The following is a 17597-nucleotide window of genomic DNA, read 5'->3' as shown; positions in this document are numbered from 1 at the left end:
CTTCCGATGACGCCGCGGAGGAAAAGGACTCCTGTTCACTGCTCGCTTCTGACAGTGAAGAATGGTCATCTCTCGGATCCACGAGAGAATCGGCGGGGATCCGCGCCGGGATAGAAGAGGAACTAATGCGCCTCCTCTCACAGGCCGTCGAACGCCTCGGTCTCGAGTGGTCTCCTCCACCCGAGCAGGCCCCGAACCGGATGGACGGCAGCTTTTTTCATCGGCGCTCGACCCCCGCGTGCAACCGGGCCGCTCCATTCCTGCCTGAACTTCACGCAGAGCTGACGAAGTCCTGGAATGCCCCGCTCTCGGCTAGAAACCGCTCTGATATATCCGCCTCGCTGCGCTCGGTGGACGGAGCCGCCGAGAAAGGCTACTCAGCCATGCCGCCCGTCGAGGACTTGGTCGCCGCACACCTCTGCCCGCCCTCTGCTAGATGGCGCTCTTCCCCCACGCTTCCTTCGAAAGCTTGCAGAGCGACCTCGAGCTTTCATGCTCGCGCCTACGCCGCCGCCGGTCAGGCCGCCGCAGCGCTACATTCAATGTCTGTCCTCCAAGTTTTACAGAGCGATATTCTCCGTGAGTGGGCCGAGAGCGGTAGAAACCCCTCCCCCGCTGTCACGGATCTGAGAAGTGCTACGGACCTCGCCCTTCGCGCCACTAAAGCCGCCGCACAAGCTCTGGGGAGATGCATGGCCAGCCTTTGTGTTGCCGAGAGACACTTATGGCTCACGCTCGCCGACATGGGAGATTCTGAGCGCGCCGCGTTTCTTAACGCGCCCCTCTCCCCGACGGGCCTTTTTGGATCTGCTGTCACGGGAATCGTCGATCGCTTTTCTGAGGTATAGAAAGCTACTCAGGCGATGAATTTGTTTCTGCCCCGCCGCGCTAGCTCTTCCGCGGGCCGCTCTCGCGAGCCTCCTGCCAGAGCTCCACCACAGCGCCCCCCTCCGCAGACTCAAACAGCCCAGCGCAGACAGGGCGGCCGCCCTCGCTCTCGCTCTGACAGCCGCCGCAGACCGCCGCCCCCACGAGGCCCGCGACCTAAGATCACGCTGAAGCCTGATCATCAGAAGTCTGCCTAGCAAAGTCAAGAAAACGACGGTGCTCTCCCGCTGCGGCCGGACCGCCGTCAAAGCTTCGCCCTCTGCCAGTCCCCGTTATTTCACCGACTGCTGTAGTGTTGACCGCCACAAACAAGCCGGTGTCCCAGCCCGCTTGCGAGCGACAAAAAGCCGTTTTTACGGCTACCCAGAGAAATCTCAAAAAGAGAAAATTTGCCAGTTGTGTAGAAAACGTGCCCACAATCATGTGCTCACCCATACACACAAGCATAACATACCCCGTGTCTCTATCAGAGCCCCATCACATGAAACGGGCACAGCCCGCTCTAATATCAGAGAACATAAACACGCCCACGAGCTCATGCGCGTGTCCCCTCTCTGCTCGCTCTGTTTCACGGCCCATAGACTCCTCTCTGAGTGCAAATCCCGCTGCCACACACATTCAAAGCGCGCCCACACACTGTGTCCAGCCCGCTATGTGCAGCAATCAGGGCGATATAGCCATTCGGCCACTAGCCGCATGCTCCAAAGCGTGGGAAGCCATTCCAGGCATTTCCCCGTGGGTGCTAAGCATTATAAAGAACGGCTATCTGCTACAGTTTCGCCACTAGAGGCATGGCTTCATCGTGGGCATGGTCCTGTGGAATTTCCATTCATGACATCTGTGTGGCCGCGGGATGGGCCTCCCCGTCCATTTTTGTCAGGTTTTACAACTTGGAAGTTCCCGCCTTGCAGGCAAAATTACTAGCTGTCTAAACGACCAGCTCCCTAAGAAGCTGCATTACTGGGAGTCCCTCACACAACCGGTTCGCCCCTTGTGCTCTCCTTAAATGCTTATACACTTCATGTGCCCGCTCTGCCGGCCTCTTACATGCTTATGTATACACTTCATGTGCCCGCTCTGCCGGCCTCATAATACATTCACTCCACGTTAAAAATCCCCCGGTATCACCCTGGGATTCATGAGTGGATTCATAGCGCGCACGGCGTTGACCAGGTGTTCCCGCAACGTAAGCTAGCTTACGCAATACGAGAGAACCTCTCGTAAGAGAACGAATCGGTTACCTAACGTAACCTCGGTTCTCTCTAGAAGAGGGAACGAGTATTGCGTTCCCGGCCGTGCTTGCGCTACTAGCGTTTCGCTTCACGCTGAAATAAATCAACATATAAGCCTGGGAGAGACTGTTATATACACCATAGCCACGCCCATTCTGGCGGGCCATGACGCAATGAGCGCGCGGGCGCCTCTCATTGGAAGCGGGTTCAGCCCCGCTCTCCCATAGGCTTAAGCAGTTCTCTCTGAGCGAACCAATGAGCTGCTAGCTAGCCTGCTCTAGGTCTGCCGCAGAGGAACTGCGTTGTGTATGGATACAAATTATGAAATAATTTTTGGCTTCAATATCTCAGCAAAGATGAATCTTTCCCGCAGCGTAAGCTAGCTTACGCAATACTCGTTCCCTCTTCTAGAGAGAACCGAGGTTACGTTAGGTAACCGATTCGTTTTCCCGATCGTCAGACTCAATTCAGTGGGGGCGGGGATACAAATTTTTCTTGCCCGCTGGACGGATACTGCAACGAATGCGTCAATTTTGTCATATAATAAAGGAACTAAGACACTTGAATATAACTCTAATAGTGGCCTTTTTTACAGCAGATGTGGGCCGGATCTGGACCGACACTATGTTGCTGTCTGTGGGTGAATAGAAAGAGTATGAAGACACAATGGGAAGGGGTTAACTGGGACTCTAGACTTTAGTGGTTGTGAGTGGTGAGCTTCATATCAGGGGAAGAAATGCCAATCCAGGATCATTGGGAAAACATGTCTGTGGTGACATTTCTGCACAGTAGTATTATGTTGCTTCTTGAACGTTTCAAAGTGAAACGTCAGGAGAGTGGTGCTAAAAACAGGGGAACGTGAATCACTGTCATGATCCTGGCCCGTGTTCCCCAGGTCTTGTGAGAAGTTTTATGTAATTTCCAGTTCTGATACATGTCCTTTGTAGGTGTTCTTGTTGATTAGTTCTTTGATTGTTCCCATGTGTGTCTTGTTTCCTCATTTCCCCTTGTGTATTTAAGCCCCAGTGTTTCTTGTCGAGTCTTGTCTTACATGGATGTTATGTTTGCTGAGCTCATTGTGTTCCCAGTTTCTCTATGTTGGATTTGTTGTTGTGTTTATTCTATTATTAAACTCACTGCATTTGGATCCAGCTCTCCTTTGTTTTTGAGTTCACCCTAGTATTGCGGTGAATGGCACTAAAAATTAATAATCCTTGATAGCGTTTGAAAATAACGTACCACCTAAACGAAACCCTAAACCCAACCAATATCGGTAACAAAAGCAAATGTGAGATTTAAAAAAACACACATTTGCTGAATAAACCATGCCGTTTTAGCTTGCTTCTACAAGTCTTCTGCCACTAGTGTCATTTTAGCTGCAAACTGCAGTGAATTGTATGTAATTTGCTACATTTTTAGAGTTTTGCAACAAATGTAGATAGAGGCACATTTCTCGAATAAGCCTAGATTGGGAAATACTGTTATCACCATGACAGATGAATTCATAGGATTTCCAAACGTTCCACAAGACAGAAGTGAGGCAGTGGAAAGCTTTAAAGGTCCAATGGTAGCATCCAAAACACGGATTGACAAGTGTATGCTGCCAACTAGGTTGCGTGGGAGGTTAAACATGGTTAAATGTCTAAAACATCACACGGATATCTTTAACTGAAGTGAACTGGACTGGCACCAGTCTGTTGTGTCGATGTTTGCAGGAATAATAATGTGGGCTGTGATACGGCGACCCGCTGGACAGAAACCATAACACTCATTATTTGTTATTACTGGAGCAACTCCAAACTCCTGGTAGTCAAGTCACCTTTATTTGTATAGCGCTTTATATAATACCAGCCCGTTCTCATCCCAAGGCGTCATAAACTGACGCTTTTCTTCTAAATCCAACGCACACGGCACCCTTTAGCGTCAATATGAGACGCAGATAGATATGGGCCAGAAGGCGCCTCCTAGTGGTCTAACCCTAACCCTACCCCAGACCTAAACCTACCCATAACTATATTGACGCTAAAGGGTGCCATGTGCGTTGGATTTAGACGAAATGTCAAAAGCGTCAGTTTATGACGCCTTGGGATGAGAATGCGTTGATAATACAGATTGTTTCTTTACAGTGATCAACAGGAAAATAATGATTCATTGATGCAACCATTGTTCAATTAGGCTGTAAAGACGAAAAACCCTCAGTGTTCATCTGAAGTCCGTTCAGTGTTGACTACAGTGTTGTAGTGCAAGCAACAAGTACTCTGGCAGACAAGACAGTGGCAAAGAAGGGTAGCAAAAAATACTGATAACCAAACAAGCTGATGAAGGTGGGAATGACCTGTTCTTACTCCTCAATTATGGTCCATTCACAATCCTTTCCCTTTAACGGCTGATACAGAGTCTGTAGAACTAAGCAGCGGAAGAAACCATTTGTCAGCGGACATAATGGAAACAGACACTTTCAAAGGTCTGCACTGGTTCAACGTGTTCCAGTGGACAGTGATATAACAACACACCGCATGTCTTTAGGAAAGACCTTGAAACATGAGATATGAACTTTAAGCTCTGTGCTCAGCATATAAACAAATATAGATAGCTGTGATATGCTCTGCTTTGTCCCTCAAGGTCACGCGTGTCCAGCACAGGGAGGTCATCTCGACTGGAGGACGGCATACCGACTCACTGACGGCAAACACTTCCCAACTGTAATATCTGTAAGATTTAGGCTACTTCTAACACATTTAAACACACATCTTTCCCTCCACGTTCTGTCCTTTTTTGTCCTGCGAAAATGTAGCTAGTAAATATTTTTAGTGGAACTACCTGTAAGAACGTCAGCAATGACATAACTTATTTGAAATAATTGTTCAAATAAAAACAAAAAAAAACCTATAGCATAGTTCTTGATAAGGATGCAAGTTTTTGTTTTGATCATGAGGTTCAACTGAAGATGAAGGTGATAATGAGGTAATAATGGAACAACAAAAAAACAAAAAAATATGCATTCTCATTACGTTTAAATGCGTCATTTTTGTCATAAGAGACAATAAAAACAGCTTTGTGTATCATAACTCCTTTCCTGGTGAAACAAAAATGAACTTGATTTTCAAAAATGAAAACAAATTTGCTGAATGTAACATTTTTCAAGTCTCTGAAGCCACGAAATAATCTTCGTTCCTTAACATAAGTATGATGAAAGCATTTAGAACATCTCCAGTGCGCTTTAATTTTTTTTTTATATATATATAATAACCCAAAAATCAAACACATTTTCTCACATCTGTGAAAACGTAGGCTGGCTGTCGGTTGGGATAGTAAAACTAAAAACATCAACATAACTCACTCATGGCCATCACTCCCTTCACTGTGTACTTGCCGGCTAAGAAATAAATAATTATTAGATTACAATCCATGTGTTTTCACAATACACAGAAGTATTTGGGAGAAGCAGAGGTCCAGGTTCATCGCTTTCCGAGAAGAGGGAGAAAATGGCAGCCTTCGACATGCTGTGTGTCAGAGACGATAACATACATAATACATCACGCATGTGGAGATGAATCTGTCCTTCACTCACTCGAATCAAAAAGATCAGGGAACTTCACTTCACACTGCAGCGGAAGAGAATAAACGCCAGTCCAGCTGAAAAACTTGTTAGTGAACATCTTTAATGTGTTGGTTTCTTCTGACATTTTTTATGCATGGACTACACATTCTGATTCTGGCATTCCTGATTTGAATATTTGCGATCATTTTCTATTCTTGACTGATCTTCATTTTGGTAGAAGATGTTAAATAAGTGATCTTTACACGAGTAGGTGTCCGATTTGACTCTCAGATGTATATATATTATATATTATATACTTGACAGATGTTTTTTGTAAAATATAGTTGATCTTCTCAGTTGTTTAAAGGCAATTATCAAAGTTTAATAAAATGTTGTTTAATTTTCCAATAAAAGATGATACATTTTTACACGATTTGTTACATTTAATTATCCCTTAGCAGATTTTGACTCATTTTATCAAATATTTTGCATGCAGTAAATGCATGAAGACATTTATAGATTAAACACCTTTTTTTTTAAATCCTGTTGGCCTTGCACTCCTCACACAGTAGGGAGAAAGACGTGTGTGTTGTGATAGCCTGGCTGAGCTCATTAACAGTGTGTATTGTATTGTCTTTGACCAGACAGCTTTTAATTTTGATTTAGTTTATGTTGTGTTATAACCCGATCAGCACAGCGCTGTGAATATGTGTGTGTGAGTGAGTTCCTTGTCAAAGGCAGTGCAGCTCTCTGTCTCTTTCTTCTCAAAGAAGCCATTTATTTCAGTGTATATAGTCCTCTAAATCCAACAGGACACAAATTCTGAAGTCAAAAAGGGTAACACTTTATTTGACATGTTACATGTAGTTACTATAGTAATTACTATAAAATGTGCATAATTACATGGGTAACACTTCACAATAAGGTTCATTAGTTAACATTAGTTAATGCATTTACTAACATGAACTAACAATGAGCAATACATTTGTTACAGTATTTATTAATCTTTGTTAATGTTAGTTAATAAAAATACAGCTGTTCACTGTTTGCTCATGTTAGTTCACAGTGCAGTAACTAATGTGAACAAATACAACCTTTGATTTTAATAACGTATTAGTAAATGTTGAAATTCATATTAACTAAGATTAATAAGTATTGTTCATTCTTAGTTCATGTTAACTAAGGTAGTTAACTAATGAACCTTACATGAATTACATGCAACTAAACCAATTCTAATTCTAACCATAAGTACATGTAGTTCATTATTATTTTCCAATACTTAAATGTACAATTACACAGACACTTTAAAATAAAGTGCTACCAAATAAAATAGAAATGATGTGATTACTAAACAATTATTTGGCTACTCTTTAGCATTATCCAATTGCCTGCAAGAAAAGCTGTCAAGTTTAATTTTATTTTCCAGATGCAGAAAGCTAATACAATTTATTTATATTGTGCACAAAAACACCAGGATCAAAAATAAATGAGAATGTATGTTCTTATTTTTTAAAATTGATCCAAAAAAAATGTATTTAAAAAAATTATTACTCACTTCTAACTTACTCTAAACGTAACATTATTTTGTAACTTTGCATTTGTTCACTGATGGCAGGAGTTGTTTCTGCTATTGCAAAGGCAAATATGCAATGTTTCCAAATTAAAGAAAAACTAATATCAGTCAGGACATTAAGAGCTAATTAGCCTTCCTACATTCAAATGAAATAAATAATCTTTTTGATTGAATTTCAGAAAATGCTTTAAAATGCATACAGCAGTATTCTCCTTAGAAATGATATAGTTCAACTAAAATGCAACACATTTAAATGCCTACATGTATCCACATGGTGAAGAGTGAGTGTGTGTGTGTGTGTGTGTGTGTGTGTGTGTGTGTGTGTGTGTGTGTGTGTGTGTGTGTGTGTGTGTGTGTGTGTGTGTGTGTGTGTGTGTGTGTGTGTGTGTGTGTGTGTGTGTGTGTGTGTGTGTGTGTGTGTGTGTGTGTGTGAGAAGGGCAGCTGAAGGCACAGAGGACAGTGGGACGGTGGCTGAGAGCCAGATGTTGTCACAGACAGATGCTTTCTAATGCAGGACAATGTGATGACACATGCAAAAGACTGTAGCACTCCTTTAGTTTTCCCTTCATCTGATTCAACAAGAAGCTGCGGGTTCAGACCTAAATAAATATGATATTATAACGCAGTTACACAAGCCTATGCCACTTACACACACAAGAATATATCCTACTGGAACTGCGGGAAATGCAATCTGCCGCACGATTATTTCCCTCCTTCAACAGCCAAGTGCTCAGCAGTGAATATCAGAGTATAGAGAGAAACAAAGCCAGCATGAAGAATAATAAGCGTAACATATCTGTGCATCTCTGCCACTTGACATCGCGGTTGCTGTTTTTAAGAAAACCATGATGATTAAATGTCTGGTTAATGGGAAAAAAAGTGGAAGATTTACAATATTTATAAATCCGTTTGCAACAACTCTAAAGCACCACAGACAGAGTATAGGCTAAACACACACTGCTTTCTTACACACGTGCATGAGGAAAAACAACGCATTCTCAACAATTAAAGCGCAAAAAGCTGTGAACGTTTGTTTGCAGGCTTCAGATAATTCCCTTGTGGCCAACTCACCCATTCTGCTAATTGCAAACCATGCACAGTAATGATAAACTAAATTTGGAAAATCTCTCCATTATGTTACATTAGTTCCAGTTTAAGACAGCATCTGCGGAAATCAGTTATGAAAACAGGACTTGAAGGCTAAATTTGGCTGCTGATGTCCTGGAGTGAGAGGAAAACAGCTTATTACATCGCATAATTAAAGGAAGCCCTGGGCTGTGCCACGGAGATCCCTGAGGGGCATTTGACATTATTTGATATAGTATTGATTGAGACTGGAATAGGAGCACATCAGACAGGCCTCATCCCAGACAGCAACAGCCATTTTTACACATTCCCTCTTTCATTGTGGACTGAAGCGAACATTAATCCTTCAACTCTATTAGGAAAGCGCTTGTGACTCGGTTCTGGGAGGTGATGCTGAGCTTGGATGGCCTTCCTCAAAGCATTCGTTAAGCGGTTGCTAATAGCAACATGCAGGAGAACATCTATGCAGTGAAAGCCTACACTAAATCCTCTCTTACTTTTACCATTAAAAACCTTAGAGATCATGATGGTGACGATCCAAAACTCGAATAGACACAGTATCAAATGATCAACGTGTGACTTCTAGAACTGAACTCAAGTATAGCATAGAACAAAATAGAGTAGAGTAGAATAGAATAGAATAGAATAGAATAGAATAGAATAGAATAGAATAGAATAGAATAGAATGGAATAGAATAGAGCAGTGCTTATAACCTTAGGCAAGAACAGAACAAAATGCGTCATTGCAATGCCTCACAGCCAAGGTTTTTCTCCTCATAAAACATTCAGAAACGACAATATGAAACAAGACAATGTGCAACTTATGCATAAGATATGATATGAAACAGGGGGTTCCCGTTCGTCACAGCCTCTAGGCAACTTTTGCATGTGTGATGGAGGCTCAAAAAGTTCTGTTTGGAAAAGTAGCGTTCCCTGCAAAAAAAAACATGCACGACTTTGAACTCTTTTAGGGAGACGAGCATCTTGCATTTGACATTCAAGCTTTAGAGGATTTGAACAACACCGAGAGCTTCAATGAAAAGGGCATCCGTGATAACTGTGATGATGTGTTTTAAAAGGCTCTTACCGAATCTTAACACATGTGGCATCCCGTGAGAATATCCCACACACAGTAAGAGCAGCAACAGCCCAAGCCATCTGTGATGAGTTACCAGAGGAGAGCACATCTTCATGAACTGCATGTCATTCCCCTGGACGGAGCGTAAGAATCCCACTGGTTTGTGTTGTGTTGTCAGCGGTGTGATCACGGCATGGTCACTGAGACTGAAGAACACACTCCATCAGCGATGCTCCGCATGTCCGTCTCACTGCGCAAACGAGCAACCTTCCGACCGGGCGTCCATGTTAGAGAGGGGGAATCCGGGACAAATCCATGTACGGGTGCCCTGGAAGAGCGGAGCAACACGGGAGTGAGTGATGAGAGCTGGGTTAGCGGATCGCTTGACGCGCGCGAGGCAGAAGCGGGAGCGCCGAGCGCGATCAGCGCGTGTAATGCCTTCTACTGCACTGCTGCACTCACACACACACTGACGTCGAGCCGAGAGCAACGCGCGCGCAACGCTGACCACGACCACTCACAACACCAGATCCCACTCCAGCGTGCTGCACGCGCGTGGCTCGCTCCGACAGCTCTGTTCGGGGGTCTAGCGTGTTCAGATGACGCGATAAAACACAGTTTGTGCTTAAGCTTTCTACTCTCTCGTGCTTCTCACACAACCATAGTGTGTTTTCACATAGTTTCAGAATTAAAGAAATAATTGAAATAAATGAACCTTACATCGCACGTGCTTTCGTATATGTGAATATCTCTTCTTGTTTTTTCAAAATCATTATTTTTTATTTCTGCGATTAAACTGTGATTACTTTGCATGCAAAAAAATAAAATAAAATAAATAACAGGTTAATAGTTTTCGGGAAAAAAACCCATTATGACACGTATTGCTGGTGTTATGCCTATACTGAAAAGGAGATAGCCTACCTAAATTAACCATCGTGATTATAATTTTATTTTGATATTAATTTATATAACCAAAACTACTCTACTTTAAACTGTAGTCTATTATTGTATTACATTGTAAATGCATACGCGCGCGCGCGTGTGTGTGTGAGAGAGAGAGAGAGAGAGAGAGAGAGAGAGAGAGAGAGAGAGAGAGAGAGAGAGAGAGAGAGAGAGAGAGAGAGAGAGAGAGAGAGAGAGAGAGAGAGAGAGTGTGTGTGTGTGTGTGCGCGCGAAAGTTCTTATATCGTTCACACACAGACACACACACACACATATATATATATATATATGTGTGTGTGTGTGTGTGTGTGTGTGTGTGTGTGTGTGTGTGCGCGAAAGTTCTTATATCGTTCACACACAGACACACACACACACATATATATATATATATATGTGTGTGTGTGTGTGTGTGTGTGTGTGTGTGTGTGTGTGTGTGTGTGTGTGTGTGTGTGTGTGTGTGTGTGTGTGTGTGTGTGTGTGTGTGTGTGTTTTGAGACTAATATTATAAATAAGTTCTCTCTCGAAGACAGCTGCGGGCTATATGGTGTTCTTTGAACTCTTGCGGCCTTTAAAACAAAGAAAGGGCCTGTAATGAGGACGAACCCTTCAGCTTAAATTAAAAAGACCTCAATAGTGCTCCTACTTACAGGATAGGCGTATAGATGTGCACTGGAAGAGCCTGAGCTCGAGAGCTGGTGTGTTTCAGCACCACGGACAGCGACACACTCTCCTCAACACACTACTGTATTTCATTCACCTCGCTTCACGGAATCAGCTGCATGAACACACACTCTTCTATGGTTTCAGATGGACTATTGCGATTTTGTTTCCTCCAAGAAATGCCCAAGTATTGCACACAGGCTGAATTAGTTTGACTGATAATAAAAATATAAATACACCGTATGCCATCGTGATATTTAAGAGGTGTATCTTGTGATTTTATTTTTCTGCAGGAATTCTAACATCATGTTCATATGACAAAATGTGGATTATCTTGATAAATGCGTGTCATTTCACACCAGATATTGATGATTCGCAAACGAATCACTCTGACGCCTCATACAAGCATCATGTTTGCAATGCATCGACTTTAGGTTTGGTTTGGGATTTTTTTTCACTTATGTGTGTATCTGCTCAAATATTCAGAAGATCATAAGTGTATCTTTTGAGTCTGAAATGAAATGTCTGCGTAAGTGATAACTCCAACAAAAGTAATTCATGTGATGCTTAAACTCATCAACAGCAGAGACACACTATTTCCTGTCATATTTAATGACTTGGTGCTTCCTTCAACCTCACAACAGTGTGTGTGTGTGTGTGTGTGTGTGTGTGTGTGTGTGTGTGTGTGTGTGTGTGTGTGTGTGTGTGTGTGTGTGTGTGTGTGTGTGTGTGTGTGTGTGTGTGTGTGTGTGTGTGAGGGGCGGTGCATTGATTTTAAACTAGGATCGCGCAGTCGTACCCGGGGTCTCAACATGCTTTATAACTTACAAGTCATCAAAACCCTCTTCGCAATTAAGGTGAGTGCGAGAAGAAATAACAAGGTAGCCTATAATAACTCCACAAACACATACTTTTTTCTCTTGTCAAGGACATAAAGAGTTCAATTGTTACCTTAGTCATCATGTGAGGCTAAAAAGACGCACATGCAGCCGTAGATCAGATCAACTGTTCCGTGAATCAGCCAAACCTCAGTCTTTTACATCAGATATGAGTTTAAAGGCATCGCTGATATGTGGTGCTGGTGAAGTGTGTCTTACCTCGGGTGTTGAGAGCAGCTGAGGCTGATGAAGTGTGTGTGTGAGTGTGTGTTCAGATGCTCGGGCTCTGTGGAGGAGACACGCCTCCTGTCGGACGAACACAGTCCCGCTTAAAGACACACTGCGCTACAGCTGCAAATACATGTTTTTAATCGATATATGATGGGAATATATCCTTTAAAACATTGATAAAGCAAGGCAGCACTGGATGCAGACGATATGCTTCCAGCTGTCATTTCACAATAATCGCGTGCCGTATGTGACAGGAGAGAGACAGCAAAATACATTATTTTGTAGGCTATTCTTATTTTTTTTGTAAAAGCAATTTTAGGGATATTACCATCGTTACGGGATGGCATTTTGGTTACTGTATGTTTTACAAATTCTAACTGATTCAAAATAATAATTATTCAATTTGACACGGTGATAATAAAGATCGCGTTAAACCACATAAAAAAACATTTATAAAAAACAATACTATACAGTATGTTTAAATATACATATTTTCTTATTACATTTTCATACTCTCATTCTAATTACTAAACATTTAAATTTTTACAGACATCAACAATTAATGTACGAATGCGTTAATATTTTGTTATATTGATGTCATATTAATATTTTACCTTAAAAGCTCACTTTAACCAGTAAATGCTTTTTTGACAGTTTTTTCCATTAATCTACGAAAATGTTACAAAAAGTCTATTGAAAAATATTGAACACACACACGTTGTGTTTTCATGTTTTATAGGGACTAATGATTTTGAACTGTATATTCTCTCCCCTTACACTAAACCACAGAAAACTTTCTGGATTTTTACATTTTCAATAAACATCTATTATTTTCCTCACGGGGACCTAAAAATCTCCCCACAAGGAGAAGTATTTCAGATATTGCCATCCTTGTGGGGACATTTTGTCCCCATAATGTAGGGTGTATCAGGACCACACACACACACACGGCTAATGTTATGCTTTTAAAGTAAAACCATTATGAGATGCAAATAATGAAACAAAAAATATAAAAGATAACATAAAAATATATATTGTATTAAATAACAACATATAAAACACATGTGACAACTTGCCCCAACCTACCATTATATAATAATTGCCTCATCTTAATGTATCTCAGTGTGGTTGCATTGCATCAGCTTGTTCGCTTGTTTATTCATCCATCAGTTTGTTTTCTGGCTTGCGTATTGTTTATTTGAACCACATATGCGATGCTGGTCTGTGTCCAAGAAAGAAAAGGAAAAACACTTTCTTTGTCACATTCCAGCACAAGACAAGCACAAAGCATGTTGTCACCGACTCACGTCTGGAGAGAGAGCTTGACCAGGGCTAGTGTCCCAGAGAACGTGATCAGAGGAACAGTCCAAGTAATGAGATGGAGAGAGAAGCGCATGTGGAGGAGCCGTGACAGATCCAGGGGTCTTCTAAAGGACACACCAGTCTCAGCTTTCTGTGTGTGTGTGTGTGTGTGTGTGTGTGTGTGTGTGTGTGTGTGTGTGTGTGTGTGTGTGTGTGTGTGTGTGTGTGTGTGTGTGTGTGTGTGTGTGTGTGTGTGTGTGTGTGTGTGTGTGTGAGGAAGTGATAGAAGCAAGGCGTCTCATTGCTTTTCTCCTCTCTCTTTAATTACAACCAGTCTACCATATCGGAGAGGAAATTAATTATTCACCTAATCTGCCACAGGAAGAAATACACGTCTAATGAAACACACCGCCGGTGCAACAAACAATAAGACACATAGAACACAAATCCATAAATAATCCACCAAAAGGCTGTAATAATTGTATACACATATGTATAGAAAGTGCATCTAATAGTATAGAATATATATATATATATCATCAGGCTGCATTTATTTTTAAAAAAAATATATATATATATTATTACATTTTAAAAGAACTGTTTTCTATTTGAATATAGTAAAATGTAATTTATTTCTGTGATCAAAGCTGAATTGATTATTATCAATCTTGAAAACAGTTGTGCTGCTTAAATATGTTTGGCATTATACATTATATAACAATGTGCAATGTTTTTTTAACATTATAAATGTATTTATTGTCACTTTTGATCAATTTAATGAGAGTATTCATTTAATTTAATTAATTTAAAAAATGTGTTTGTTTGTTTGTTTGTTTGTTTGTTGTAAATCTTACTTAACCCGAAACATTTGAATCATGATTAACATCAAAATATAGATTTATTAAACTCTGTCATCATAACATACATTTCAAATATTATATTATATTATATTATATTACAATAAGAAACATATTTTAAATTGTAATAATATTTCACCATATTACTGTTTGTTTGTTTTTTTACATTTTTAAAAAATATATATTTTATTTGCATTATTATTAAAGAAATGTAGCCTGGTGAGCATAAGTGACTTCTTTCAAAAACATTAACACCACATGATTTTTGGTCGTATAATCATAAAACCCTTCTATAAAGGATATCTACTTTTATTTTATAACATTTTAAGTGCAGGTGAACCTGCTTACTCTAGTAAACTAAACTAGACACATTACACAAACACATTTACTGGTTGTAACTGCCGGAATATGGGTGTCTTGAAACTTGCAGAAATATATTTCACTTATTTACCATTGTAAATTATGCATCATTGTTTTTAAAAAAATTATAATTTAAAAGTGTAGTGTAGTGTAGTAGGCCTACAAGCTAACTTGTGTGACTCTTTCTTTTTTTCCACATTTCTACCATCTCACATCTATTGAGAAAACAGAGAAAATATCAACAAGCAGCTTATCTCTGATCCTGTGTGGTGCGAGACTCATTTCTAGTTTTGAACGTCTCGTGTTCGCACCAATTATTTATGGTGACATCCCTATTAAGATCCCTCAGCTGCTTTTTGAATTAGAGAAGCGCTAATAAGGTCTTTCAGCCGTTTATACACTGCAGTCTGTAGACTTTAATGAGCCCCTGGTCGCCCCTATTATCCCAAACAAAGATGGAGGTGGATTACCGCAAAAGCTGGATCGGCCCATGCTCTCAGACCTCCTGTCACTCTTACTGGAATGTGCCTCCTAAATGTTACCGAGGAACCATTGCACGAGACAAACAAGCTCTGTTATATTTGTGAATTTTGTGGCATTCCCACAAGATTATAAATGTGCTGTGTCTATGAGAATGGAGTTAGGCTTGCTGCTTTTTAGACAGGGGAAAATTGTGTGAGTTCAGTCTTTTGTAAGCTTTTCATTATTGTGTCCAGCATACTCTCTCTCTCTCTCTCTCTTTCTCTCTCTCTCTCTCTCTCTCCCTCTCTCTCTCTCTCTCTCCCTCTCTCTCTCTATCTGCTCGCATTTGGTAATAGTTGTACTGTTACCGTGCTGGTTTTGTTGGTAAACGTATACAAAATCAGACACTCAAATGAATCATTCAGTTGAATAGGTAGAGTAGATACACTATGGTTCCTGTGTTCTCAGTTCAACTGAGAGGTGTTTTGACTATTCAGAGCCACCGTACAAGCAAACGCCAAAATCCAGAACTGTTCAGGATCAATTGGTTCACAGAAATTGGTGGTCTTCTTTTTAATATGTGGCTCTCGGGATAATCCCGCCGCGAACTATTCTCTCCAATATTTCCTCTTTCTTTCTCTTTTTAGGAAGAGGGAGGACAACAAAATCATCCTCACTGCTTGAAGACCCCATTTTGTATTGTTTTGCGTTTGTGCTTTTGTTTTTGCAACGGAGTAATCAACGCATTCCCATCACAAGGCGTCATAAACTGACGCTTTTGACATTTCGTCTAAATCCAACGCACATGGCACCCTTTAGCGTCAATATAGTTATGGGTAGGTTTAGGTCTGGGGTAGGGTTAGGGTTAGACCACTAGGAGGCGCCTTCTGGCCCATATCTATCTGCGTCTCATACTGACGCTAAAGGGTGCCGTGTGCGTTGGATTTAGACGAAATGTCAAAAGCAAGGCAAGGCAAGTTTATTTATACAGCACATTTCATACACAATGGCAATTCAAAGTGCTTTACATAGAAGAAATTAAAATAATCAAAACAAATAAGAATAATTAAAACAGTTTAGAATAAAAAATCAAATGAAGTAGTAATGGTCCACCCCTATCTGAGATGGAAGAGATTGAGCCGGTTTACGGTGCAACTGGACCTCTAGCCCAGGGACGTACTCTGCTGGGGTGGTGCTACACCAGTAATGCCCAGCGGGGCCCCCACAGAGCACGCTTCGTGTGCGCTGTCTGCTGCCGTTACCCTTAACGACGCTCTCAGCGACTTCTTATACAGCAGTATAACTTACTCCTTCACTCGCCTCATCGGAGTGAAGACTCTCCCGCTCTCCTTCAAAATCTCTTCCAGAGATTATAAAAATAAATAAATTAGAAATTAGAAAACAAACAAAGACAAAACCAGTACAGTAAAAACAGTCGGACGGACAGTGGCACAGTGCTCATTCAGTAAATGCATAGCTAAACAGAAGTGTTTTGAGTCTGGATTTGAAAGTGACTACTGTAGGAGCACATCTGATCTCTTCTGGAAGCTGGTTCCAGCTGCGGCTGGCATAATAGCTAAAAGCAGACTCTCCATGCTTAGAGCGAACCCTTGGTATTTCTAGCTGATGTGATCCTAATGATCTGAGTGATCTGTTAGGTTTATATTCAGTGAGCATATCTGCAATATATTTAGGTCTTAGGCCATTGAATGATTTATATACCAGTAATAATACTTTAAAATCAATCCTAAATGTAACTGGGAGCCAGTGTAAAGACCTGAGGACTGGTGTGATGTGTTCATATTTTCTGGTTCTGCTCAGAATCCTGGCAGCAGCGTTCTGTATGAGCTGCAACTGTCTTATGGTCTTTTTAGGAAGGCCAGTGAGGAGTCCATTACAATAATCCACCCTGCTGGTGATAAAAGCATGCACAAGTTTCTCTAAGTCTTGATTGGAAACAAAGCATCTAATTCTTGCAATATTTTTCAGATGATAGTGTGCTGATTTAGTTATTGCTTTGACATGACTACTGAAACTAAGGTCTGACTCTAGAGACACACCCAGATTCCTGACTTGATTTTTAGTTGTTAGACCCCTAGCGTCAAGGTATGCATTCACCTTGAGAACTTCATCTTTATTTCCAAACGCAATGACTTCAGTTTTGTCTTTGTTTAACTGAAGAAAGTTTTGGCACATCCAACCGTTGACTTCATCAATGCATTGGCACAGGGAGTCAATGGGGCTGTAGTCGTTAGGCGATAGGGATAAGTAGAGCTGTGTGTCGTCTGCATAGCTGTGGTAAGAGATTCGGTTCTTTCTCATTATTTGGCTCATTGGGAGCATATACAGGTTGAATAGGAGTGGTGCAAGAATTGAGCCTTGAGGGCAAAAGCGTCAGTTTATGACGCCTTGGGATGAGAACGGGCTCGATTAATTGATACGCTTCGGACTCAGTGTGCAAGGTGTCTGTGCGTGACGAATTTTTAGGATGACGAATACGAAAAAA

The 17597-nt window shown here is 41.3% G+C and overlaps 1 protein-coding gene across 1 annotated transcript in view; it reads right to left on the bottom strand.

The window, feature by feature from the left end:
- The window catches only part of grik2 (glutamate receptor, ionotropic, kainate 2), a 250725-nt gene extending 238537 nt beyond the window's left edge, over positions 1-12188 (bottom strand). The window contains exons 1-2 of the mRNA XM_056251625.1: positions 12099-12188; positions 9409-9727 (exon numbers count right to left, since the gene is read on the bottom strand). Of these exons, the coding sequence (XP_056107600.1) occupies positions 9409-9523 (115 nt within the window). The 5' untranslated portion in view covers positions 9524-9727; positions 12099-12188. The remainder of the gene's footprint in view (positions 1-9408; positions 9728-12098) is intronic.
- Positions 12189-17597: the final 5409 nt, after the last annotated feature.

The sequence above is a fragment of the Rhinichthys klamathensis genome, unplaced genomic scaffold (genome assembly GCF_029890125.1).
Source record: "Rhinichthys klamathensis goyatoka isolate OS25496 unplaced genomic scaffold, OSU_Roscu_1.1 h1tg000087l_1, whole genome shotgun sequence".
Lineage (NCBI taxonomy): Eukaryota > Metazoa > Chordata > Actinopteri > Cypriniformes > Leuciscidae > Rhinichthys > Rhinichthys klamathensis.
Note: the sequence above shows the minus strand (reverse complement) of the source record. Positions and strands in the feature narration are given on the sequence as shown.